This window comes from Neopelma chrysocephalum, unplaced genomic scaffold (assembly GCF_003984885.1).
Source record: "Neopelma chrysocephalum unplaced genomic scaffold, ASM398488v2 Primary Assembly neopelma1_100, whole genome shotgun sequence".
Classification (NCBI taxonomy): Eukaryota; Metazoa; Chordata; class Aves; order Passeriformes; family Pipridae; genus Neopelma; species Neopelma chrysocephalum.
In genome coordinates this window covers 1156301-1180545 of record NW_020897763.1, presented here as the reverse complement: position 1 = coordinate 1180545, position 24245 = coordinate 1156301, and the positions used below count along the sequence as shown (strand labels likewise).

The following is a 24245-nucleotide window of genomic DNA, read 5'->3' as shown; positions in this document are numbered from 1 at the left end:
TGCCTGCTCTGAGCAATTTTTCCACCTCCCATCTACCAGGCCTTGTTCTATCCTGCTTTTCTAGCCTGTCTTGTGGCCAAGCATTCCCTCAGCCACATTTGCTTCCCTTTCACTGCCAGCACCACATTAATTTGAGAGAGACAGAGGTTTTAAGCCCCTTTTGAGCTGCACTGTGCAGGTTTTACAGAACTTGCCCCTCATTCATAAAGAGGCTCAGCTATGACCCAGTGCAAGACACCACCTCGTATGAGCAGTAAATACAACAAAGAGCCTCCAATAAACTTCACAAATTCAAAGTACTGTGGTGTTCAAAGTTTTTATTCACCCTCAGCTGCTCACAGCAAATAAATACACCCTTACAGGGCACAATCTGCACGCAGGACCCAGGCTGCAGAGCAGCTGTGAGCACACACGTCCACATGCTTGTCTTCTTTAAAGTACATGTATTTGTTGTGCCACTGGCCTGTGAGGTCAGGAGCCTGAGACTGTCACAATTCAGCCTTTGGTGCTCAGGGGCCAAGAGATGCAGTGGGTCACACACAGGGGAACTGGATCTTTTGCCTCGGACCCCGATGTAAGAAAGGCCAAAAAGTCTGAGTTTGCTCATGTTTTACAAGGCAACTGCTGGAAGAGACACGACCTCGCTGGAAATGCAGAGATCCACAAAGTCACTCTGTGCACTGAACGCCTCCTTCAGCTCGTCACACCAGGCACCCAGCACCTCCCCCAGCTCCGTGTGGAGGCTCTCCGGGATGCTGAAGGAGTAAATCTGGACCCTGAGACCGTCCTTTATCCTGGGGCAGGAGGCCTGGACGGTGAACACCCTCAGCGGTGTCAGTGCCAGGCAGTTCTCGGCGCCCTCCTCCCTGGAGAAGGTGTACACCGCGGGGTACCCCAGCAGCACCCCCACCACGGTGCACAGGTTCCAGTCCTCGGGCTCAACCTCGCTGCAGGACACCGGCCCGGCGCCGGCGGCCTCGGCATCCTGCAGGTGGTCCAGCAGGGAGGCGAGGTGGCCCTTGATGGCCTCGGCCTCCGGCGCCCCGCAGAGCGCGGGGCATCCCCTCCCGGCGGAGACATCCACGAAGGGCGCGGGGCGGGCGCGGAGCATCCCCTCCAACCTGCCGCGGGCCAGCCGCGGGTGCAGGAGCAGCGCCGAGCCCCCCATGCCCAGCACGTGGAGGCGGCGCGGGGCCAGCCCCGCATCCCGCAGCCCGCGCAGGTACCGCCGCAGCTCGGCGGGTCCCGCGGCCCCGCAGTCCCAGAGCAGCGCCGGCTTCAGCCCCGCCGACACCGCCAGCACCTCCCCGGCTGCGTGCAGGGCACGGGCCGCCGGCAGCCGCCGCCTCGTCCTGCTCCCTGTGCCCTGAGCATCCCGAGTTCCCAGAGCATCCCGAGCCCCCAGGGCATCCCGAGCCGCCGCCACCAGCAGCGCGGGGGACAGGGCGCTGCCACCCACGGCCATGGACACGGAAACACCGCCGGGGCCCCGTGGTTCCGGGGCGGGTCTGACCAAGCACAGCCCCGATCCCGGGGCGGGTCTGACCAAGCACGGCCCCGATCCCCGGGGCGGGTCTAACTAAGCTCAGCCCCCATCCCGGGGCGGGTCTGACCAAGCACGGCCCCGATCCCCGGGGCGGGTCTCACCAAGCACGGCCCCGATCCCCGGGGAGGGTCTAACTAAGCACAGCCCCGGGCGGAGCGACCTTCCCGGGCGGAGCCGTGGATAAGGAAAAGGCTGTTTGGGTGCAGAAATAGGGAGAAACCTCAGAGCTCGAGGAGGGAAGGGATGAGGGCACAGCCAGAGGCATCGCCCAGCTCGCAGAGCTGTGATGCGACATTAGAGCTTCACACAGTCGCAGAGTGGTTTGGGTTGGAAGGGACTTTAAGTATCATCCCCTCCTCACACCTCCCACTAGACCATCCCCTCCTCACACCTCCCACTAGACCAAATTGCTCCAAGCCCCATCCAACCTGGCCTTGGACACTTCTCTGGGCAACCTGTGCCACCATCCTCAGAAAGAAGAATTTCTTCCCAATATCCAACCTAAATCTTCCCTCTTTTAGTTTAAAACCATCCCCCCTTGTCCTATCGCTCTATACTCTTGTAAAAAAATCCCTCTGCAGTTCTGTTGAAGCCCCTTTATGTACTGAAAGGTGCTCTAAGTTCTTCCCAGAGCCTTCTCTTCTCCAGGTGGTTTCTCTGAGTTTGCAGAGCTGTTTTTCTTTAAAGACAAATTCCTGTGTCACCTGCTCCAGGAGACCCTGCCTTGGCAGGGGGGTTGTACTGGATGAGCTCCAGGGGTCCCTTCCAACCCTAGAAACTCTGTGATATATGCATTTACAGTGCCTGTGTATATACAGCTCTGTAAAAAAAAGCACAGTAGAAGAAGCATCAGCATCCCAGCTTGCTGCTACAGCCCAGTTAAAGAGAAGAAACTAGACAAGGTGATATTCTCCAGGCAGTTTTAATAGAGCAGATTATTTTCTTTTTCCCCCTCTAATGATCAAGTGCTTATATACAATGTATCAATAGCAGATTTAAAAAAAATATTACAGAATTGAAAATCTGATTTATACACAGGGGTTGCTTAAGCAAACAGCTGAAAAGAGTGAAGGAGTCAGAAGCATTCCTGTAATCCCCTCTGCTTTGAGGGCTTCCAAAACAAAAGAACCTATGAAATTATGGAATCAAGATGACCAGATTTACAGATTTTATTTCTTCAGGTTTAGGCAAGGCACTGGTTAAGAAACACTTTTCTATATGTACAACAGAAAGAAACCCCGGGCGGGGGGCAAAGTCAGGGCTCTGTCACTGCGCCGGGAGCGGCTGTGCCATGTGCAGGGGGGGGGCCTGCATGGGCCACCCCTCCTGGTGGTTCTGCAGCAGCCTGTAGAGCTGCTTCAGGTGGGCCACGATGTTGTCCTTGATGTCAGGGGTGGAGATCTGCAGCCTCACGCTGCCGCTGTCGAAGGAGCGCGTGAAGTCACCCGAGAACATCTCGTAGATCATCCGGGCCACGACTGGGATGACCTGTTGGAGAAGAAGGCACTTGTTTTAGGCCAGTGGAACACAGAATAACCCTGTTATTTCGCAGGAACCCCCTGTTCTGGATGCAGGGATGGTTTCCACAATAATCTAAAGAGCACTCACAGACTGATTCTATCCAACACGTGTAATGTTTGTATTTGCTTCTCCCAAACTCACCAGCCTTACTGGGGTTTTCCCAGTGTCAGAAGCCACAAGTCTCTGCTATCCTTGGGCACTAATCCAGAGACAACACATCAAACCCTACAAGGCTGGCACAGAATCACAGAATCAAATAGGCTGGAAGAGATCCTCAAGTCCAACCTGTGACCAAACACCACCCTGTTTGTGTCACCTCAGAGCCTCAGCTCCTACCTGCACCACAATCAGCTTCCTCTCCCTGGGCTTTCCATCGGGCCACTCTTCTCCAAAACAGAAGTAGATCTCATAGGGTGGCTGTTTCTCAATTTGTCCTTTCTGATGGGCAATCAGCTCTAGAAAGAAAAGCAGAATGATGCAGGGTTGTCCTCTGTCAGCTAGAAACACCCCACCCCACCTCACTGTATCATCCCCAGGTCTTGCCTACACACTGTCCTTTGCCACCTCTTACACATACATGTTTTTTCTTGCACCCAAAGAGCTTTTTCTAAAAGCAAAGCCATCCAGTGTCTTTCAGAGCATTAAATGAGTGTACATTCCCTTTCTTATGCCACACATCTGGTCCATGGAAATCAGGGAGATGGTGGCCCCAACCCACACTCCACACACAAGCAAAATAAACGGTGCACCCAGACCAACCCTTTCCCACAGTGCCCAGACCAGCATCCAAAGCCACTTCCCAGAAGCAGAAGTTACCTACCGCTCAGGAATGTTTCCAGACAGAAGAGTTTGACTTTCTTCTGCCTCTCAATCAGGTTTGGTGTGGTGGAGGAAGGCGCACAGGGCCCAGACCAGTAGACCTTGCACTGGCAGAGCCGCACGGCGTAGATGGCGTGGCCACTGACCTCCAGGATCAGCCCCCTGTCCATAACGTCCAGCAGCCGACTCGTGAAGATCTTCTGCTTCTCGTTGGTGATTTGCTCTGTTCCTGGAAACTTCACTTGCTCCAAACTGATGGGCCCAAAGAGCTCCTCCTGGTCTGGCATGGGGCCCAGCTCTCCGTAGAACAGTCTGCACCCCTGCGGGTTGCTCACGGTTGTTGTGGGTCCAGTCTCCTTCCCTCGGTACTCAAACTTGATTTCTAGGTCTGTCACTGAGAGAGAAATTGTCACTGTGGCTTTTCCCTACATGTTCAGCATCAGCAGCAGAGACACACCATGGAACCATAGAATCACAGAAATCCTCAAATGGTTTGGGTTGGAAGGGACCTTAAAGCTCATCTCGTTCCACCCCTGCCATGGGCAGGGACACCTTCCACTAGCCCAGGTTGCTCCAAGCCCCGTCCAACCTGGCCTTGGACACTTCCAGGGATGGGGCAGCCACAGCTTCTCTGGGCAACCTGTGCCAGGGCCTCACCACCCTCACAGGGGAGAATTTCTTCCTAATATCCAATCTAAACCTACTCTGTGAGTTTGAAGCCATTCCCCTTGTCCTGCCACTCCATGTCCTTATGAAAAGTCCCTCTCTTTCTTGCAGGCTTCCTTCAGGTACTGGAAGGCCACAATTAGTTCACCCCAAAGCCTTCTCTTCTCCAGGCTGAACAACCCCAATTCTCTCAGCCTTTCCTCACAGCAGAGCTGCTCCACCATCCCTCTCATCAACTTGGTGTCTCCTCTGGACTCACTCCAGCAGCTCCACGTCCTTGCTGTGCTGTTGTTCCCCCGAGTTGGAGGCAGCTCTGCAGGTGAGGTCTCACCTGAGGGGGCAGAGGGGCTGAATCCCCCCCTCCCCTGCTGCCCAGGACAGGGTTGGCTTTCTGGACTGCAGCAATCCACTCTACAGTCACAGGAACATTCAGCTCTACACAGTTGTTGCAAACAAGCAAAACAGCCACAGGACAAAAAGTGAAAACACTAGGTTTTTTTTTTTAAGTACAAGGGCAGAAGCACTATTACAAAGCCACACACGTACTTGGCAGAGAGCTGATCCAGAGCTCAGGGCTGCTGAAGAAGTCGTGCTGCAGCGCAGTTGGGGGCATTTCCATGTCCAGAGGTTCATTCTTTGGCCACACAGCTTCAGGGCTGCAGTTTTCTGCATTGCCTGGAGCCATTGGAGATTCTAAAAACAAGGCAACAGTTCTTCAATAAACAAAGATCTTACTTCAAGCATGCACCAATTTACAAATAAATAGCCTCACTAGTACATTAGTCTGTGCCACCAACCATTGATATTAAGAAATGGAAATGTCTCTTGAATAGGGACATGCTGAGATTGATTCAATTCTTCCTCCTCTTCATCATCAAGATCATTATCCTTTTCATCCCACGGAGCTGAGCCAGTGGAACCTGAAAACAAGCACATTCTTGTGGGTGGATGGTCAGCGTGAAACACTGTGATGCATTTCTTGAAAAAAACAATAAAATCTTCATATTGGTTGTGCACAGCATTGGATTATTTGTGTATTTTTCAAATATAAGTAAAAGGATAAATGTGAATTGTACAACAAGATATTTTCAGTTTAAGAAATAATCCTAGAGAGTTAAGGATAAAGTATTGATAAAGTAAGATAATTATTTGTGTATTTTTCAAATATAAGTAAAAGGATAAATGTGATCCGTACAACACGGTATTTTCAGTTTAAGAAATAATCCTAGAGAGTTAAGGATAAAGTATTGATAAAGTAAGGTACAGTATTGCCAATATAAGAGTGTTGAGCAGAGAACACACAACTGTTTGCAGCTTTATTCATTTTAGTACTGGTATTAAAGTATGGTTCAAGGTCCTCTTAGTTTAAGCCCAGGTTTACCATGGCAGCTGCTCTCTGCTGCACACCAAGGCAGCTCGAGAGTTAATGCACAGAGGGAAAGGAATTGTTGGACAAATGCCTGCTCAGGAACCAGCCCCGTGGCAGCAGGGCCCTCACCTGGATTAATGATTGATCCCTGGGACTGCGGGATGTCGCACACCTCATAAATTTTAATGGGGTTCATGGGCACCTCCTTGGTGCCATCGTACATCAAATTAAATTCCCGGCTTTTGTTGAGTGCACATCGGAGCTGGGCTTTCCACTTGGCAGGGTCTGGCTCATCCACTCCTTCCTGGTACTTCCCGGTTTCCACGGCCCATGCCTGGGGACAAAGTACACCGAGCTCAGTCCACAGCCATCTGCACGGAGCAGCTTTTATCAGGAACCAAGATTCCAAACAAATTCACTGCAAAATCCTTCTCCTGCAGAAGCCTTAACTAGAGCTCCTCTGATAACAACAGAAATTCCCCCCTTTAATAGCTTTTCCCTGTTAAAAGAAGGGTGAGGGGGGAAAAAAAAAAAAAAAGGATGGAAATCCAAATTTCAGAAAATCATTAGCAATTCTGAACATGCAAAGTACAAACTGTAGAGGGTCATGCACAGAGTTTTTTCTAGGTCTCTCAGGTTCAACAGCAGAAGTCATTTGGAGCTGTACCCTGTGCAGGAGGAGGGGACTTGGTTAAAATGGAGTGAAAGGGCAGCCACAGACGTCCAGTGACTCTCTCACCTCAAAAATCAGACTATCAGCCCAAGATGCCTCCAAGACAGAGGCCAGAAATTCCTCCAAGGAGTGCAGGGAGTTATAATCAATCCCTTGGGATAAGAATATCAGTGGCAGCAGCGATGAGTGCTTGTGATGAGCTTGTGGTGGGACCTCTTCAGATGTAACAGCATTTACTGGTTTGGTAGCAAGAGCAAGGCAGCTCCCACATTCTAAACCCAGCAGATGAAACAAGGAGCAGCAATCTTCCAGAGCCCAGGCCTCAGACACCATCTGGCCTTTGGTGGTTGGAAAGGGTTAAAGAACTCAACACCGACTCAGGCAGTGCCAACCTTGGCATCCAGGTGCACAAAGTGGCTTTTCTGAGGACGGATAAATGGGACAAAATGTGCCTGGAAGCAGCTCCTGGGCCAAAAATCCACCCCTCTGTCCCTGTTTCAGAGCCGTGGTCCCCCAAGCTCTGCCCTGCCTCACCTTGAAGATGGTGTTCTCCTCCTCGTGCTGGGGGCTGTGCCTGGTCGCGTGTTTCCAGGGGATCTGGAACCGTTTGGCTTCACGGTTGAGCCAGATGAGCCCGGGATACATCCCACTGTCCACCTGGGCCACCAGCCACGGCTTCAGGCGAACCCTGCGCGGGTGCAGCGCCATGGTCTGCAAGAGACAGGGATGGACAACCACTCACCCACTGCTCCAGGTCAGCCAGGACCCCAATGCTCTAAAAAAACCCTGAACTCATTCAGTGAAAAAACGCTGGATTACTGCTGTTATTTTTCGTGTTGCTGCACATTGAAACCACTCATTCGGACTCAGCTGGGCGACTCCTCTGCCAGCAGGAGTTACTCACACATCACTGAGCGGGGACCAGGACTGTTACAAGGACAACCACTCGCTATTAAATCTTCTACAGAGCGTTATTTGCCTTCGCTGAGCGCGTGGAGGGCGAGCCCCGAGCGAACCCGAGCTGGAGATAAAGCCACGAACAAGCCACAGCAAGAACAGGCAGCAGAGTTTCCAAAGCCTCAGCAAAGGGGCCGATCCGATCTCGTGCTCCTTTTCAGTCCTGTCAGACCTGCCATCGAGGAGGAGAAAAACTCACACGTGCTTCAGCCCAGCTGGGGTGGAAGGGGCTGTTTTAGCCCAGAGACAGAAGTTCCTCCCAAAGTCATTTTATGGCTTTTTCACGAATGCCCTGAAAGCAGCATAATCATTGGCAAACACCACTGACCTGTAATAACCAGGATGTTTATCCAGAAGGACATGAACTGCAAGTCTGCCCTGCACTCCTGCTAAAAATCGAGTGCTGTTTACTTAATGTTTTCATTTAAGTAGTCCCGTGTTGCCGACACAGTTGCAGCCAACCAACAATATTTTCCTTGTGTAGAACAAAGCCAAACAAACAAAATTAATGCCTGTGCCTCTGCAAGGCCAGGAAACATTCAGTACCTTTGAATTTTAGAAGGGGACTTCTACATGTGCTTAGAAGGTGCATCCTCCATATTCCTTTGTAAGTCTTGAAACAGAGGTGAGAAATTACAAATATTCCCATTAATAAAGCAGTTAACAGGTTAAGTAAAACCTTTGCCATAAGCCCTGAATACTGCTGCAGGAGTTGCAAAATACATCTAGTAGCAGAGATGGAGAAGATTAAAGAAATCCTATCCAAGAACTAGTCTAGGAACAGGTTTTATTTGTTCAAATACCTGTAGATCCCATTCAGATGCAAGTGCTCACACAAAATTAATCCAAACACAATTTAGTCTATCTGTTAAACAAAGAAAATATTCAGCTTCAACTGCAAATCATCCTTAAATAATAGTTTGAAAATGTGTGGGCACATTAGCAGAGTGTTTCCCAGGAGCTGCAAAGGATCAGGAAGCAATCATCAAAATTATCCTGTGCTCCTGAAACTCTGCTGTGTTAGTTCTCCATGTCAGAAGTGCCCTCAGAATGAAACTCTGCAGCGTGTTTGCAAAGACACAAAGTCCAGGTTAATCCTGGACTTGGAATCGAGAGCAAAAGCAGGTGTGGATTTTTCTTGGAAAGGAAACAAAAAAAAAAAGTGGCATTTTAACAGAAAAATCCTTCCCAAGGCTCGTTTCCACCACCTCTTTCACACTTCACTTTACAAGCAGTCCCTTCTGACAACAAACACTGAGTACACACGCGTTTGCAAGGCCAGCAGTAAATTCAAACCCACAGAACGAGGAGAGAAATTAGTGCCCCTCTCCCAGCAAACGAGTCGGGTGCCGTGGGCTGGGCTGGGATCGCCCCGGCTCGCAGACAGCGCCTGTCAGTGCCCGGCATTACAATGCTTTATGACCTTTTATCGCCAATGACTTGTTGACACAATAACCGAGAGCAAATCAACTTGAATCCCATTGCTGGGCTCAGACGGTGAGTCAGCCTCTTACAACCTTCAACTTCGATCCGGGGGAGGGGGGGGCGTCCAGTAGTGCCAGAGACTCCGGGAATGTCTTCTCACTACTCCAAGGGAGGTTTGGCCCTCACTCCGGAGCCAGGGATCCTCCAGTTCGCTTCATTCCCACTCAATCTGGGTGGTGTGCGGGGATAATTAGCACGTCCCTGCGCTGCTAATGCACGGTCAGCGATGTAATTATTCCCTGTACCCTAATTATTATTTAATAAGTCTGACACTTCTCCTTGGAGAGGAGACGGTCACCCCGACGAGAACAACTCGAGAAGGGAGCAAACATCCCGCAGCCACTTCCCCGCGGCTGCAGAGCAGTGACCAAGGTCAGGGACAGCCCCGGTCCGCTGTGGTGACTCTCGGGGCCCTGGAGTGGTGCCAGAGAGCCCAAAAACACACGGTGCGCCAGGAAAACGCGGCCTGAAGCCCGGCTGGGCTTTGCTGCACGGATGCTTTCACTCTCCGCCTGCACTCCCAAATATATTCAGTGTTCCTGCTCCACCTCGTCCATTAAGGCTCTGAAGAAGGAAGGGTCTTCTCTGGGTTCAACACCACAGACCCCATTCCTTGCTTGCTACCTTTGATTACATCACCCTGTATCTCATGGACCTGTATCCATTTTTACAAAGACAAACGTTCCCACGGAGAAACTGAATTTCCATCTGACAATCACCTCCCTACAGCGGGAACCCAGAGCTCCCACATTTCAGAGATCTCTACATCTCTCTTCTCCTATCCACCGGCGCCCCCCCTCCACAACACACCTGAACACGGGGAACTCTCCCAATTCCCAGTCAGTCGCGATGGACTCTCCCAATTCCCAGTCAGTCACGATTAACTCTCCCAATTCCCAGTCACGATTAACTCTCCCAATTCCCAGACCCTGCAGCCCAACCTGGAAACTCCAGCCCCCTGCCGCGGGCCCGGCAGCCCATAAAGTTGGAAGGGGCATGAGTTGTTCCAGTGTTGGTTGTTGGGGTGATACCAGCAGCGGCCGAAGCGGGTGGGGGGCAAACACCACCCTCGCCCTAACTTTAGGCCTCGCTTTACCCCGACTTGAAAGGCGTAGCCCGGGGCTAGGACAGCCCAACCCGCGGCGCAGATGGGGAAGGGAGCCATAAATTGCCATTTTCAGCGGGCTCTGCCCTCCCGGCTGCCCGCGGAGCCGCACGAACCCCCACGGCACCACCACCACCACCCCCCTGCACCACCGCCCATCCCGCCGGGATTCGGGGCGCTCCCACCGGCTCGCCGAGCCGCCGACCTTCCATCCCGCGCGTCCTGTCGGCTTTTCCCCCCTACCCAAACCCCCCTTCCCTTCCCCCGGGAGCTGCGCGAAGGGCGGATCCCGCGGCCGCTCCCGTCCCGTCGCATCCCGTCCCATCCCATCCCCGCGCGACTCACCCGCTCCGTCCGTCCGTCCGTCTGTCGGTCTGTCGGTGCCGTCGGCGGGTCGGGGAGCGGCTCCGCGCCCGCGGGGGCTCTGGGGCCGCCCCGCGGGGCCCGCGCGTGGGCTCGGGGAGCGCGGCGGCCGCGCACACTCAGCGCCCGCCCCGCCCTCACCTGCCCAGGTGAGCCCGGCGCAGCCGCGCCGCCCGCCCCGCCCACGGGCACCGCGGGGGGAGAGGGAGGGCCCAAGCAAAGGTCCCCCCCTCCCAAAAAAAAAACCTGGAAGGAGCATCCGCACTCCCCTGTCCTTCTAGAGAGACCCCTTTCCCTTCAAAATGGGATGTTTAGTGAAAAAAATTCATTTTAGGCTGGTTCCCCCTCCCCTTTTTAAATGGAAATATTTAGGAAAATAAGTTTCCTTTTAAACGGGATTTCCCCCCCCCCCCTTTTAAATGGAATATGTAGGAAGTAAAATTTCCTTTTAAAACTCCCCCCCCATTTGAAATGTAGGAAGTAAAATTTCCTTTTACAACTTTCCCCCACCCTCCTTTTAAATGGAATATCTAGGAAGTAAAATTTCCTTTTAAAACTCCCCCCCATTTTAAATGGAATATGTAGGAAGTAAAATTTCCTTATAAAACTTTCCCCCCATCGCCCCTTTTAAATGGAATATGTAGGAAGTAAAATTTCCTTTTAAAACTCCCCCCCCCATTTTAAATGGAATATGTAGGAAGTGAAATTTCCTTTTAAGTGGGATATATGTATATATATTTTTCCCTTTTAAATTGAATATCTAGGAAATCAAATTTCTTTTTAGTCGGGAAATATTTCTTTCCTTTTAAATTGAATATTCAGAATATAAAATTTCCCTTTAAATGAGATATATTCTTGCTTTGTAAGTTGGATATTTAGGAACAAAGATTACCTTTTAAATGGGAAATTTTTTTCCCCTTTAAATGGAATAGCTAGGAAGGAAAATTTCCTTTTAAATGTGATATATTTTTTTCCTTTTAAATGGAATATCTAACAAATAAAATTTCTTTTTAAATGGGATATATTTTTTTCCTTTCAAATTGAATATTTAGGAAAGAAAATTTCCTTTTAAATGAGATCTATTTTCGCCTTGTAAATTGGATATTTAGGAATGAAAATTACCTTGTAAATAGGATTTTTTTTCCCTTTAAATTGATTATTTGGGAAAGAAAATTTCCTTTTAAATTTGACACTTTTTTTCCAGTTTAAATGGAATATTTGGGAAAGAAAACAAAACATTCCTGTTTGGGGTTTTTTTTGTTGTTTTTTTTTTGCCATTCGAAGCATATTCTGCCGAGTTACAGAATCACAGAATCATTAAAGGTGGAAAAGCTCTCTAAGATCATCCAGTCCAACCATTAACCAGCACTAAACCACGTCCCACAGCACCACATCCACGTGTTTCTGGAATGCTTCCAGGGACTGTGACTCCACCACTCCTCTGGCTCTCCCATTCCAGGGCTTGACCATCCTTCCAGTGAAAGAATTTTCCCTGTTATCCAACCTAAACCCCCTCCTGGCACAACCTGGGGCCATTTCCTCTTGTCCTAAATGGATCCATAGAAATCCATATATGGGATGAAGTAAAAACTAAAGTCACCTCTGATTAACACAAAGCCACGGGAATGCAGTTTTTTCTCTGGAAAGCAGAAAAACATCCCTCTTTCCCACCTCCATCCCCGCTCTGGGATCACACCTACCCCTGGGAAGGGGCTCAGCAGCATCTCCTCTGGTCCCTGCTCAGTCTCCCACCCTCCAGCCTCACATCTTATTTATTTTCCTCGTAGGTGGAGGGCTGTGACTCAGTGGTGAATCTTGGTTTCAAGGATCACACAATGCTTTACCAGCCAGTTTCAATGAACCAGAAAAAAAATTAAAAGAAAATTGGGAATTTCCCTTCTCCTTCCCATCTGTGATCACTCCAGAGAGTGCTGAGTCCTGCCTTTGGAAAGGCTGACTTACATCCACAGCTCAGGGCTTGGAACTGTGTGGGATTTTGGAAATCTTCACTCACAGAGAAGGCAATTCAACGTTTTTCTTGGAAAGTTTGCCTTGCAAGATGCCAAGTGCAAGGTAAATATCTCAGGCTTCATTCACTCAGCACGGGAGTGCCACTCAGGGATAACATTAGCAGGAATTTGTCAGCACATAATACAATCTTTCTGCCAATAAACAGGAGACAAAAGGTGACACTCCAAGGTCAGTGTGTTGGGTGACAGTGAAAATGGGGGGTGAGATGGGTTTGGTTGGTTGTACTTTAATATGTAAAGCAAGGGACACCTGCTCCTGTAATGCAATGTAATAATACATATATTACATCCACCCTGGTGTTGTTCCTGCTCTATAAAAGCGTGCAACAGGATGGACAATCTTGGGAACAACTGGGAAGAGACACAGGGAGGTGTTGGGCTGAGCTCCCAGCCCAACTATAAAAGGATCTTTGATCTCTCCTCAGATGGCTCAGCACAAAAGCTGCCGTTCATCCTCCCCACATTCCTGCTGTCCACGCCTCCCTCCTGCCTGGAGACAACGGGGACATTTAAGGATGCTTCAGGTTTGCTTTGTTTGTGGTTGGATGCTCGGGGAGCTTTGGGGATGACACCAGCAGTGATGCTGCTCCCTGCCCTGCACTCCCTGGCTGATGCTGCTCCCTGTCCTGCACTCCCTGCCTGGCTGTGATGGAGCAGCAGGAGCTGCCCTGGGCACAGTTTTGCTCTTTCTGGGCCCACTGGAAGAAGAGTTGAGATGCTCAACCCACAGGAGGGGTCTTGGGGCAGGCCAGAACTGGGGGGATTTAAAATAAGGGAGCAACGTGGCAAAACAACCAGGGGAGGGTTCCTTGGGTCTCATTTTGCCTCCAGTTTGACTGAAGTTGGTCCCCTCGTTCCTGCCAGCACCTGCTGCCTCTGTCCCAGCCTCCACTGCCTTCCCAAGCAGCAGCAGATGCCAAACAAATGAGTCTTCCCAGCTCTCTGCAGGGTTTGGTGGTTTTTTTTTTTCCCTCTTGAGTTTCTCCCAGCCTCTGCTGGAGCGTGTGGCAGCATGTTTGGGACTGAGCTGACAGGAAATAAGCTGTCTTTTTTCCATGCTCTTGGCTGGGAAACTCCACAGCTTTGGAGCTGTATAGGTAATAATTCAGGGATAACTCATTAGGCAGGACATGTAATCAGATGTTGCCTGTTGGTAACTAATCATCCAAAGTGTTGATTCTGACAGAACATACACAGCATTGATGCTGCTCCTCCAGGCAGCCAAAAAGCACCAATTTCTTCATTGTAGTGTTTTCTAGAAAGAATTATTTTTATTTTTACTTCTCTCTACCTATATTTACCTCTACCTGCACCGTTTTTTCGAATTAAATTAAGAAATCCTGTCCCTGATAAAGTGACACTGTGCTGGCTGAGAGACTCCTCCAGTGCAGTCTGAGAGGATGTGCAGAGGAATTTTCATACCAGGAGCTATAGGATTTACTTTTATTTCACTGCCAAATTAGCATCACTGCTTTTATCAACACGATTGGATGTCATGATACCTGCAACAGCAGCAGCCAGGCTTTGTAACCCGGGCCTCTTGCAGCCCTTTGTTCCTGGCTGGAGAAGATTGCAGTCATCAAAACAAAGAAGGAACCATTTTCTCTCCTGGGAACAGATCACCGAGTTCCCCATAAGGCAAAACAAAATTATGCAATGAGTCAAGGCAACAGTGCTGGGCATGTGGAGTCTTGTTGTGTGCTCTGAGCACTCACATTCCAGCAGGCAGCCTCCCGTGCAGGAGAGCAGCACGAAATGGTGGGGAGGCTCCACATGGGCACATCCAGAACTCCCCAGGTGTGCAGGAAAAGAGAGATGAGTCTTCAGATGTGCAGGAAAAAAGAGATGAGTCCTCCCCACCCCTGTCCTGGCAGCACCTCTGTGGCCTGGGAGCTGTTTGTGACCCTGAGAGAACCCGTGTCCTCACCAGATACTACCCAAGATGACTCGAAAAAATTACATAAAATAATTTGTAGACACCACTGTGGCTTCTTTCCAGTGGGTTTAGTTGAGAGGAAAACACTGGGGGATGGATTTGCTGTTATTTTTCCTGATGAGCCAGACCTCAAGCTGCTCTGCTGTGAAAAAGAAATCTCAGAGTCAGAGGCTGAAGCATTTACAAAAGGAAGGACTGAGTTCATTAAATGTGTTGAATTCCTCTAGGCATGAGGATAGAAAACACGATTCCTCTACGTTATTGATAAAAATATTTTAATTAAAATAGAATAGTCTTTCTGGCAACTTCTCTGGCCCTTCCCATCCATGGGATGCTTCTGCCCAACTGTCTATAATCCTCTTTTTGCTTTTCTCTTCAGTGAAACCAAGCATTGCCTGGGTTCACTTAAAAATGTAAAAGCATAAAGTTATACTATACATGTAAAAGTGTAAAGTTATACTGTACTCCTGAAAACCTCTGGATTTGCAGGAATATCCCTGATGGATACACATGGAATATCACTGATGGGTTACTCAGAGGTGTGAGTGGACTCAGAGCAAACCCTGTTCCTCCAGTGCAGCATGAATTGCTCTACTGTTCTGCAATATCAAATTTTAACCTGATTCTTAGCCAGGATTCTTCCTTCTGAGAGACTCTCGTTACAAAACCAAGCCAAAAAAAAAAAAGGAAGACCCAAAAAAAGTGAGCAGCTTAAATCCTTCAGGGCCTCAGCATTAGAATAAGAGAGTCCATTGTTTCCTATTAATGCTGCTCCAATCCTCTTAATAAAGATAACAGACTGGACACATTTATAGCTACAGGTCATTCTTTCCAGCTGACACAGATAATGGTTGGACTCAGAACAATTGGTCTGATGTGGGTAAAAGCTGGTGGGCTCCTGGAAGAGAAGGAATGAGGGATGGCTTGTGTAAAGAGAGAAAGGAGGGTCTGAGCTGTGGCTGTTGCTGAGCAGGCAGAGGTCAGGGGGTATCTGTAATAAAAACAATAAGCAAAGTTCAGTGGGAAGGGGGAACTGGAGTGTTTCCATGGATAAAGGCACTGAAGAGGGAAAAGGGGATAAAGGGGAACTCTTTTAAAAATAGGGAAATAAACTGTTCCTGTTATTTTTCACTTAAGGTTCTAAGACTGAATTGTGAAAATAAGAGGAAAATATGTATTTGTAATATATATTTATATTAATAATATAAATAGTATAATAATAGTATAATAGTATAATAAATAATATAAATAGTATAATAAATAGTATACCTATTTACTGGTTCTCTCAACCATTTTGTATAGAGCACAGCCTAAAGTAGGTATTCCATTAACTTAAAGCATTAGTAGGTTTTTTTCATGGGAGTGCTTGTTTTTTTTCAGGATTTCCTTTCTATAATTGCTGTTTGTTCTTATGCCCCATCTCACTAAAGCAGTTGAGTCACCCCTCCAAGCCAGCACTGAAAAAACTAATGTTATTTCCCTTAAAATCCTTTTTTTTCCCCCTTGAAAATCTCCAGTATTTACATTGTGTGTAAAGGGACCCTCAGCTCTCAAATTCTTTGCCACAAAGGCATTAATGCATAGAAAGACTCTGACCCTCTGCAGTTTGTTTCTAAATAGGGCACAGCTCAGAACATCTGAAGGTCTCTGGGGCTCATAGGAGGGAATCTCCTAATGATCTTAGTTACTTTTATACCTGCCTGAGACCAGAGTGCTCCAGTGCAGAGAGGCCACTCTGAGATCACCCAGTGAGCACAAGGAACTGGAGCAGTGAGAACTCGGGAGAGAAGGGGGCAAGAAGAAAATAAAACACCAAGAAAAGAAGGTGAAATAACCACACAATCGAATAAAGGCACAAGGCAGCCAGAAGAAAAAGAGCAAGGAAACAGCAACTAAAGGATATTACAAGCAAAGGAATTTGGGAAGGTTTTCCTTCTTTTCCTTCTGTTTTTTTTTGTGTTTGTTTTTTTTTAACCTGCAAAATGGGACAGCAGTTTGCCAATGCTGAAGGGGAGCAAGGAGAGATCGACGTGGCAGAACTGCAGGAGTGGTACAAGAAGTTTGTGGTGGAATGTCCCAGTGGGACCCTCTTCATGCACGAGTTCAAGAGGTTCTTCGGGGTCCAGAACAACCAGGAGGCAGCAGAGTACGTGGAAAACATGTTCAGAGCCTTTGATAAGAACGGGGTAAGTGGTGAGGAGACTTTACAGTTATTTGTGTCATGATTTTCGTGTCTTTTCCTGGGATTTGGAGGTGTTTCAGTGCAGTGCTCACCCCTTGGGACACTGAGGCATGAGGAGGAGCTGCACTGGGCTGCGATGGACTTATCTTCTCCTAAATCTCTACCCAAATTAAGATCAAAGTGTCCCCTTAAGGGACTAAGGCTGGATTAAAAGGCTGAATTTTCGCAGTGTCACATTTTGAGTCAGTGTTGTTGAAAGATCCTCAAATAGCCAAGGTTGCTACATGGAAAAATTGTTTATCTGCTGTGATAAAGGGGGAGTTACAGTGGAGGAAATTCCTGCTCAGGTTTGCTATATGTTGGAGGAAGTGTGTTTATATATATATATATACATTTAGTATGAACAGGTGGTATATAACAAAATATTGATTTTAGCTTTGCTTTCCAAAAGTAAAGGAATGCTGAACAATTCTGACATTCTGGTTTTGATTCCCTTTGCTGTATTTGTCATCAGGCACCTGGAAAAAGTGGGCTTTCTGGTTTAGTCACAGTTCAGACATACCCAGGCTCTGCTGCCAAAGGCAGCCTAATACTGGCCTGGGATATTTCAAGTACTTAAAATAATGTCACACAGTCGCTTTTCTCATCTAGACATGGGTAAGCAATGCTTGCCAAGTGGTTCAATTCTTTTTTCCTGAATCTTTTGATCCTATACCAGCTGTGGGGTTGTCTGTTGCCAGGTATCAATACAGGAGAAGGGGAGACAAGTCTGTCATCTCTGACAAACTGATTTCCCTCGTGCTCCCTTTGAAACCAGTGGCAAAATCACAGTGAGGTGGCAACAAAAGTCAGTTTGTGAGAAAGGATAAAAAAACCCCTATGGAATATGTGTGCAGGTCAGACTCATCTCAGAATCTGAAGCTGGAAAAACCCACATTCCTTAAAAAAAAAAAGAAAAAAATAAAAAGAAAGGTTCAGGCCCCAAATTTTGTTATGAAAGTTATGCAGAGCAAACAATATGCACAACAGATGAAGTCCCATTCCTAGTTTATAGGAGCTTTCCTAACAAGACAAAAACCCCTGTCTTTAAGGGATGCTGATATATAAAGAACACTAAATTTAGGCAGGGAGTTTGTTTGAATATCCCGAGGGTATCTAATCAGTTGAGCAGGACCTAACAACCCAAAGGATTATTGGTAATACAATAAGAAGATGGAAACAACTTCTCAATTGTCTTTTCCTGCTCTCTGGGCAGCACAAGCAGTTATTGCTCCCAGGGGCTGTGGAGCATTTTGGTGCCTGTGGGGAGAGGGGCTCACCCAGCCCAAAATCTCCCAGGGGTTTGCTGAGGGTGGGGAGGGCTGGGAGGTGCCAAAGGGGCCCTGGGGAGGGTGTTGACCTTTATGAGGACCATATTCTAGAGGGCCCTGAATCCCTTCAGGGTGAGGTTTTTAGGAGGATGAATATCCTGGTGTAAATCCTTTATTGGGGGTGTTCTTGCTGCCACCTTCAGATTGGTGACATGGCCATTGTTGAATTCTTCCTCAGCACAATCAAGATAAAACCAGACAGAAGGATGGGGGAAAGGGGTAAAAAGGGTGCTGGTCTCAGCAGTGAAGCAGCTGAGGTCACTGAGAATCTCTTCCCCAAAATACAAATGTCTCCTGCACTGATCCTCATCCTCAAGGCCAGGTTGGACAGGGCTTGGAGCAACCTGGGACAGTGGAAGGTGTCCCTGCCCATGGCAAGGGGTGGAATGGGGTGAGCTTTAACGTCCCTTCCAACCCAAATCATTCTGTGATTCCCTGATCTGCCTCCCTGCCCTTCAGGTCATTTTGTGGGGCATTTAAATCTCTAATTTCTGCAGTTTGACAGGTGTCCCCCCCCCTTACTGCACTGCTTTGCAGGAGAATTGCTTTGCTCCCCACTGTCACACTCCTCAGAGGGGCTTGGCTGTGCTTCCTGGTGGTGCTGAGCTGGCACAAACCTTCTTTAAAGTGCCAAATAAACAGCTGTCCCATGGAATACCTTTTTGGCAACTTCATGTTTTCTAGAGCTTTCAAAGCAGTTTTCTGTCAACTTGTACCCAGTTAAGTGTCATCCAGCTGCTGCTTTTCTGTTTCCCCAGGATAACACCATTGATTTTCTGGAATATGTAGCTGCCTTGAATCTTGTTTTACGAGGGAAACTGGAACACAAGCTGAGGTGGACGTTCAAAGTGTATGACAAGGATGGGAATGGCTGCATAGATAGACCTGAGCTGCTGGAAATCGTTGATGTAAGTGGGCATTGCTTCATCACTTCTTTAAGCAATCACTGCTCTTTGGCAATGTAATGATGTGTGTGGGGCTGGTGATAATCAGGTTTCAAGGATGGTGATGGAGTGAAAATGCCTGACCTCTGGTGAAAGGGTTCTGTGCTCAGTGGTTTGGAGCCTGGTGGGGTGTTTGACGAGTCTGTTATACCCCCTGTGAGCAGCCTGGCCCTTGCTGCTCTGTCCAGGGATCCTGTATCTCTGCTCTGCCTTTCCTTTCAACCCCCTCACACCAAGATTCATTGCACTGGAAGAGGGTTTCACCCCATGCCCCTTATAGGAGCTGTTTTCTGCCTGAGTAGCTGGTGAGAACACACTGAGAGGCACAAATTCACACAAAAATCCATTTTTAATGGTTCCTTTCTGGGTTTTTGCAGCTCTGCACTTGGATTTCATTAGTGACTGTGTGAAGGTCTGAGAAGAGGCACTTGGGTGATTCTGTGATTTGATTAGCAAGGTGGGAGCTGGTCTCTTCTCCCAGGTAGCAAATTATAGAACAGAAGAAACTCACCTCAAGCTGCACCAGGGGAGACTCATTAGGTTGGTTATTAGAGAAAATTCATTCACTGAAAGGGTTCTCCAGTGGTGAAGTCACCATCCCTGGAGGAATTTAAAAGCCATGTAGATGTGGCACTTGGGGACGTGGTTCAGTGGTGAACAGTTCTGGGCTAACAGTTGGACTGAGTGATCTTGAAGGTCTTTTCCAACCTGAACCATCCCCTGGGGCTCAGCAGACAGTCAGACACAGGGGGCCTGTGCTCTTACTTGATGTGAATACTTCAGGTGCTGCTCCCCCTTCACAGCAGGGCCTGGGAGGCTCAGTCAGTGGTTACCACACGTTCTAGGATCTCAGGGGAAATGCAATATCAAGAACACATCAGGAATTGGACGTGTGGAAAGCAGATTTTGGCTGGGAAGCGTGAGCAGGTCGTTACCTGCAGCCCCAGGTGTGGGGGAATCGGGTCAGCCCGTCTGGGGCAATATCCCATTTTAGTCTTGAGGTCAGCTAAGAACTGCAAGAACTGTGTGAGGCCACTGCTAATCCCCTCTCTGGGGTGACTTTAGACAAAACCCTTCAGCCTAAGGAGTAAAGGTGACAGTGAACAGGTGGCAAGGGAGGAGTAGATAAAATCTGCCCCTATCCCGTGGCAAAGTGGAACAGAAGCTGTGGGTCAAAACACGTGCTAATACAGGCTTGATCTTGCAGCTTGGGCACAAGTTCCCTGGGAGAGAGAGAGGGCTGGGTAAGTCCAGCTGTGCCTGGCTTTGGATGTTAGCAAAAAATCCCAGTCGGGTCAGATGACTTTCCCATCTGTGAAACTCTCCCTTTGTTCTTTGCAAAGGAACCCCGAGGTCTGAGCAGTACGTGTGAGGAAAACAGGAGGGCAGCACTTTCAAAGAGCAGATGAGGTAAATCTGCAGCCTGTGTGGGTGTAAGGTCAGAGGTTTCATCCCAGATCTGAGGCTGCTGAGTGGCAGAGCCTTCCAGAGAGGTCAAACCCACAGCCTTTGAAAAAGACCTTTAACAGCGTTGGGATGATAATGGAGTTCAGTGCTTTTCACTTTCCAGTTCTTCTCTTAATTTGTGACCATTTTCAGTCTATCTACAGGCTGAAGAGGGCGTGTTGGTCAGACACGGAGGACAGGACGACCCCACTGCTCACCCCAGAGGAGGTTGTGGACAGGATATTTGAGTTAGTGGATGAGAATGGGGATGGTAAGTGATCAGTGGCACAGGTTGCATTCGTGTCTAATGAGAGGTACCTCAAAGCAGGCTGACTTTGATTGTGGCTCTCCAGAAATCCCTTGGGACTATTGTGTTACTCATAACAGACACACTGGGCTTGGTTCTGCTCTGTTTGATAGAATCAAAAGTAACTTGGTGGAGGAGGGTGAAATAATTGTCACTGTTATTTTAGCATAAAATACAGAAGAGTCACTGTTCTGTGTGGATTTTGATGCCCCACAGATCTCATCCTCTGAAAGCCCCAAGAGCCAGAGGACAGGTCCTGGTCCCAGCACAAATAGCCTGAATAAAGACAGTGGTTCCAAACTGGGGCTTGCAGGATCAGACTTGCAATCCTGGACGAGCCTGGGGGAGCTACTGAGACGTTTCATCTCCTGTTCTGATGGGGCAGGTGAATGCACTGGCCACAGCCTGTGGTTTGTCTTTCAGAGCCCTGGCCTGAACTAGGTGGGGGAATGAAGCAAGCTCTTGTCTGATTAGCATATTATCTGAAACACAGATGGTATTTGCTTCCTGCCTTCTTCTTCTTCTCCTCTTATCTCTCCCCTTTTGACTCTGCATCTTGTATCCCCCTCATCTCATCCACAGGGCAGTTGTCTCTTGATGAGTTCATTGATGGAGCCAGGAAAGACAAGTGGGTGATGAAGATGTTGCAAATGGATGTGAACCCCGGGGGTTGGATCACTGAGCAGAGGAGGAAGAGTGCTGCACTTTGAGAAAATTCAGCTTTGACACAGCTGAAAGTGTGATGCTGACTCCAAGTGTGACTCTTCCTCTAGGGTGGTAGGGACTTTCCCTTGTAATCCAATCTCAGCATCCAGATGAAAACTTGGGATGGTTTAAGAAGCCGTATCTCGACCTAAAACCCACGTGCTGCTGGTACCCAGAGACTATTTTTGGCCCATGAATAAGTCTTTCTGTGTACACAGTACTGTGTTTGCCAGCTCTGGTTTTTGGTTACACCCCAAAGGAACAAACTTTTTTTTTTGTGGCTTCCTGCAGCAGATCCTGAGCAGGGTTTTAGTCTGAGGACAGACAGGATGGGGAGGTAAGAAAGCCAGGCAGTGGTCCTGGTGTTTGCATCACTCAGAGATACAACACATCAAACCACCAGTGGCACCATCAGAGGGGCTCTGGCAGGTGTGAGACATCCAGGATGTCTGGGTGTGTTTTTGTAGCCTATAATGTCAAATTAGTGAAGACCAACAGATTGCTGAGTCCAAAAATGAGAATTGGACTAGAGCAGTAGCCAAGGCACCACACAGAGCTGAGGGAAACAATGCATGGGCTGGAGAGGGGGAGCAGTAAGTCCTTCCCCTCCCTCCTGTGCACCAGAGTCTGCTCCTTCTGCCTGTTCAGAGGGTCTCTGAGGGGCTGGATAAATGCTGTTCTAAACACTGAGCAGCACAGGAATTGCTCCTCTTCAGGGCCCCATTTAGAGGACAGAAGGCCACAAGAGGGACTGGGCTCCTTTTGAGCCCTTGGTTTTTAGGGAATCATGACTCTGGAACAGCTTCTGCTCTGTGAAGGGTGGGTGAGCTCCAGGAGCTCTTCACTGCACTGGGGAAAGTTTTGTGTGGAAGCAGAGATAAAGGGGAGAGCAGAGTTTTGGTTGGCAGTGTCTCTGCAGTGAGAGGATTTGTGCTGCTTTATTGGCAGGACCACCCAATCCTAAATCACAGGATGGTTTGGGTTGCAAGGGACCTTAAAACTCCTCCAGTTCCAACCCCCTGCCATGGGCAGGGATGCCACTCTCTAGATCAGGTTTCTCCAAGCCTTGTCCAGCCTGGCCTTGAAAAGAATAGAAAAAGTGACAAAAATCCGAGTTATGAAGCAGTACAGTGGTTTTACACTGGACTTAATTTAGCCACAGATACAAAATTCACACACGTTGCAGGCTGAGCTCTGCTGTTCTAACCCATATTTCTACATGTATGTATGTGGAAAAAGAGTTTGGGTTGAATCAATATTTTGGATCATCTTTATTGGATTTACTGGCTCATTTACAAGAAAAATTTAACCAGGAAAAAATAACATGAGTTTGCCTGTTTCATTTTAATTTTCCCCTGGGGTCAGTGGACCAGGTCATACCAATGAAACGATTTACAATCCCTTTTTTGTGGCCTTTAATTAGGAGTGTACTATCTGTCATTAGTTGGTTAGTTTGCTGGTTTGTGGTCTTGTCAGTTTAGCCAGTGTTTAAATTCAGGGACATGAGGAAGTGTTCAGGATAAGGCACAATCAGTGCTAGAGTTCAAATCATATAGATTTCCACTTCAAAATAGCCTTTCTAAGAGTTCTCTGTAAATACACACTAGTCTGTGCTGTGCTTACTTATCAGAGCTGATTAGACTCCTGGTTTATGCTGCTCTTTCAGGCTCTTTCAAGTCAATAGTTTATCAGCCAAAGATCTGACAGAAAAATCTCACTTCTGACTTGAGAGCCTGCGTGAAAACATTCACTTTTGTGAAATGAGAATGAAAACATTCAACTTGTGGAGAAATGTTTTCATCAGAGGATACAAATCTCTAATTCCTTGAATTTCAGCATCTCAACCGACGTAACAAACTCTGCTCCTCGCACAGTTTTGAAGTGGCTGTTTAGTTACTGTAGTTGCACGTTGCTGGTTGACTTCAATGCTTTAAATTCTCCAATTCTGCTCAGCCCCAGGCACTGAAGGGGCTGTTTGGTGGGCTCGTGCCAGCACCCCTCTCCTGGGGTGCAGAGGGCACCCAGCACTGAGCACTTGCACAGCTGTTGGTAGGAATTTTGTAACACACGACTTGAATAAAGAAATATTTATTAAAACCCTTTGTGTCATAGCATTTCTCTTTTTTGATTAGCGTGGAAGTGAAGATCTGTGTAAGCACCTGAGTGAAACTGTAGCCTGTGAGAATGATATATTGAATTTAGGGGAGGTGTTGGTAAAAGACAGAGATAAGGCAGAGATGACGACGCTTTTGCAGAGGCAGAGCAGGGAATGAGTCTCTTCTGTTTAACTTTCATGTGATGACAGCAAAAAGCACAACAATATGAGTAAAAAAAATGATATTTCTCAATGGAATTTGAAATGGGTGCTTAAAATAAAGTGAGCTGCCAGTGCTGCAGATGCCCCCACTGTGACCCTGCCAGGACTGAAGCAGGAACCCTGAGGAATTTAGGGCTCAGGAGCTGGATGTTTCCAGCTCCTCTGGCCTGGGCAGATCTGGGATGGACAAAGTGGATATAGTCGTGTCAGTGCTGGCATAACCCAGTGGAAAATTGTCCCTCTTACTGATTGTGTAATCTTTTGTCAAGGAATCACAGGCTGCTTTGGTCTTAGTGCTATTTTTAAATCCATAGGTATAAACACTCTGATCTCTTCCCAAACTCAACCCAACATTTGCAGCAAGCTGTTGATGTCAGGCACTCTGCATAATCCGTTTTCCAGACTTACAGCCCAGCTAGAATTGGATTTGGCTGATCGGATTTCTTTCGGGGCTAAATTTGGAAGCAGGATGGCTTGGAAAAGGCAAATGCCATGTGATTTTTC

General features: G+C 48.1%; 3 protein-coding genes across 10 annotated transcripts; 1 reads left to right on the top strand and 2 right to left on the bottom strand.

Annotated features, from left to right (window-relative positions):
• Window positions 1-297: 297 nt before the first annotated feature.
• On the bottom strand, window positions 298-1508 carry CUNH1orf74 (chromosome unknown C1orf74 homolog). The gene has a single exon (XM_027695309.1). The coding sequence runs from the start codon at window positions 1463-1465 to the stop codon at window positions 611-613; it is 855 nt and encodes a 284-aa protein (XP_027551110.1). The 5' UTR covers window positions 1466-1508; the 3' UTR covers window positions 298-610.
• A 944-nt stretch (window positions 1509-2452) lies between these two features.
• IRF6 (interferon regulatory factor 6) lies at window positions 2453-10522 on the bottom strand. Of its 6 annotated transcripts, none has more exons than XM_027695361.1 (8): window positions 10487-10522; window positions 7129-7305; window positions 6051-6255; window positions 5350-5472; window positions 5099-5245; window positions 3888-4280; window positions 3404-3522; window positions 2453-3034 (listed from the first exon to the last, which is right to left on the bottom strand). In XM_027695361.1, the coding sequence occupies exons 2-8, from the start codon at window positions 7300-7302 to the stop codon at window positions 2813-2815; spliced, it is 1383 nt and encodes a 460-aa protein (XP_027551162.1). In that variant the 5' UTR covers window positions 7303-7305; window positions 10487-10522; the 3' UTR covers window positions 2453-2812. The 6 variants fall into 6 exon arrangements, with proteins under 6 accessions (XP_027551162.1, XP_027551160.1, XP_027551161.1 ...); XM_027695359.1 differs by lacking the exon at window positions 10487-10522 and adding an exon at window positions 8975-9214; XM_027695360.1 differs by lacking the exon at window positions 10487-10522 and adding an exon at window positions 7880-8197.
• Window positions 8808-23483, top strand: GUCA1B (guanylate cyclase activator 1B). Of its 3 annotated transcripts, none has more exons than XM_027695364.1 (7): window positions 8808-9048; window positions 12292-12577; window positions 12960-13058; window positions 16181-16656; window positions 18781-18930; window positions 20566-20683; window positions 21302-23483. In XM_027695364.1, the coding sequence occupies exons 4-7, from the start codon at window positions 16453-16455 to the stop codon at window positions 21427-21429; spliced, it is 600 nt and encodes a 199-aa protein (XP_027551165.1). In that variant the 5' UTR covers window positions 8808-9048; window positions 12292-12577; window positions 12960-13058; window positions 16181-16452; the 3' UTR covers window positions 21430-23483. The 3 variants fall into 3 exon arrangements, with proteins under 3 accessions (XP_027551165.1, XP_027551163.1, XP_027551166.1); XM_027695362.1 differs by having other exon boundaries at window positions 16091-16656; XM_027695365.1 differs by lacking the exons at window positions 8808-9048; window positions 12292-12577; window positions 12960-13058 and having other exon boundaries at window positions 15743-16656.
• The last annotated feature ends 762 nt before the right edge of the window (window positions 23484-24245 follow it).

Excerpts from the sequence above, each read along its gene's own strand:
- GUCA1B (XM_027695364.1), top strand. The coding sequence starts at position 16,453 with ATGGGACAGCAGTTTGCCAATGCTGAAGGGGAGCAAGGAGAGATCGAC. Across the intron at positions 16,657-18,780 it reads GAGCCTTTGATAAGAACGGG|GATAACACCATTGATTTTCT; the intron begins GTAAGTGGTGAG and ends CTGTTTCCCCAG. Across the intron at positions 18,931-20,565 it reads AGCTGCTGGAAATCGTTGAT|TCTATCTACAGGCTGAAGAG; the intron begins GTAAGTGGGCAT and ends GACCATTTTCAG.
- IRF6 (XM_027695361.1), bottom strand. The coding sequence starts at position 7,302 with ATGGCGCTGCACCCGCGCAGGGTTCGCCTGAAGCCGTGGCTGGTGGCC. Across the intron at positions 5,246-5,349 it reads TCCATTTCTTAATATCAATG|AATCTCCAATGGCTCCAGGC; the intron begins GTTGGTGGCACA and ends CCTTGTTTTTAG. Across the intron at positions 4,281-5,098 it reads CTGGATCAGCTCTCTGCCAA|TGACAGACCTAGAAATCAAG; the intron begins GTACGTGTGTGG and ends TTTCTCTCTCAG.
- CUNH1orf74 (XM_027695309.1), bottom strand. The coding sequence starts at position 1,465 with ATGGCCGTGGGTGGCAGCGCCCTGTCCCCCGCGCTGCTGGTGGCGGCG.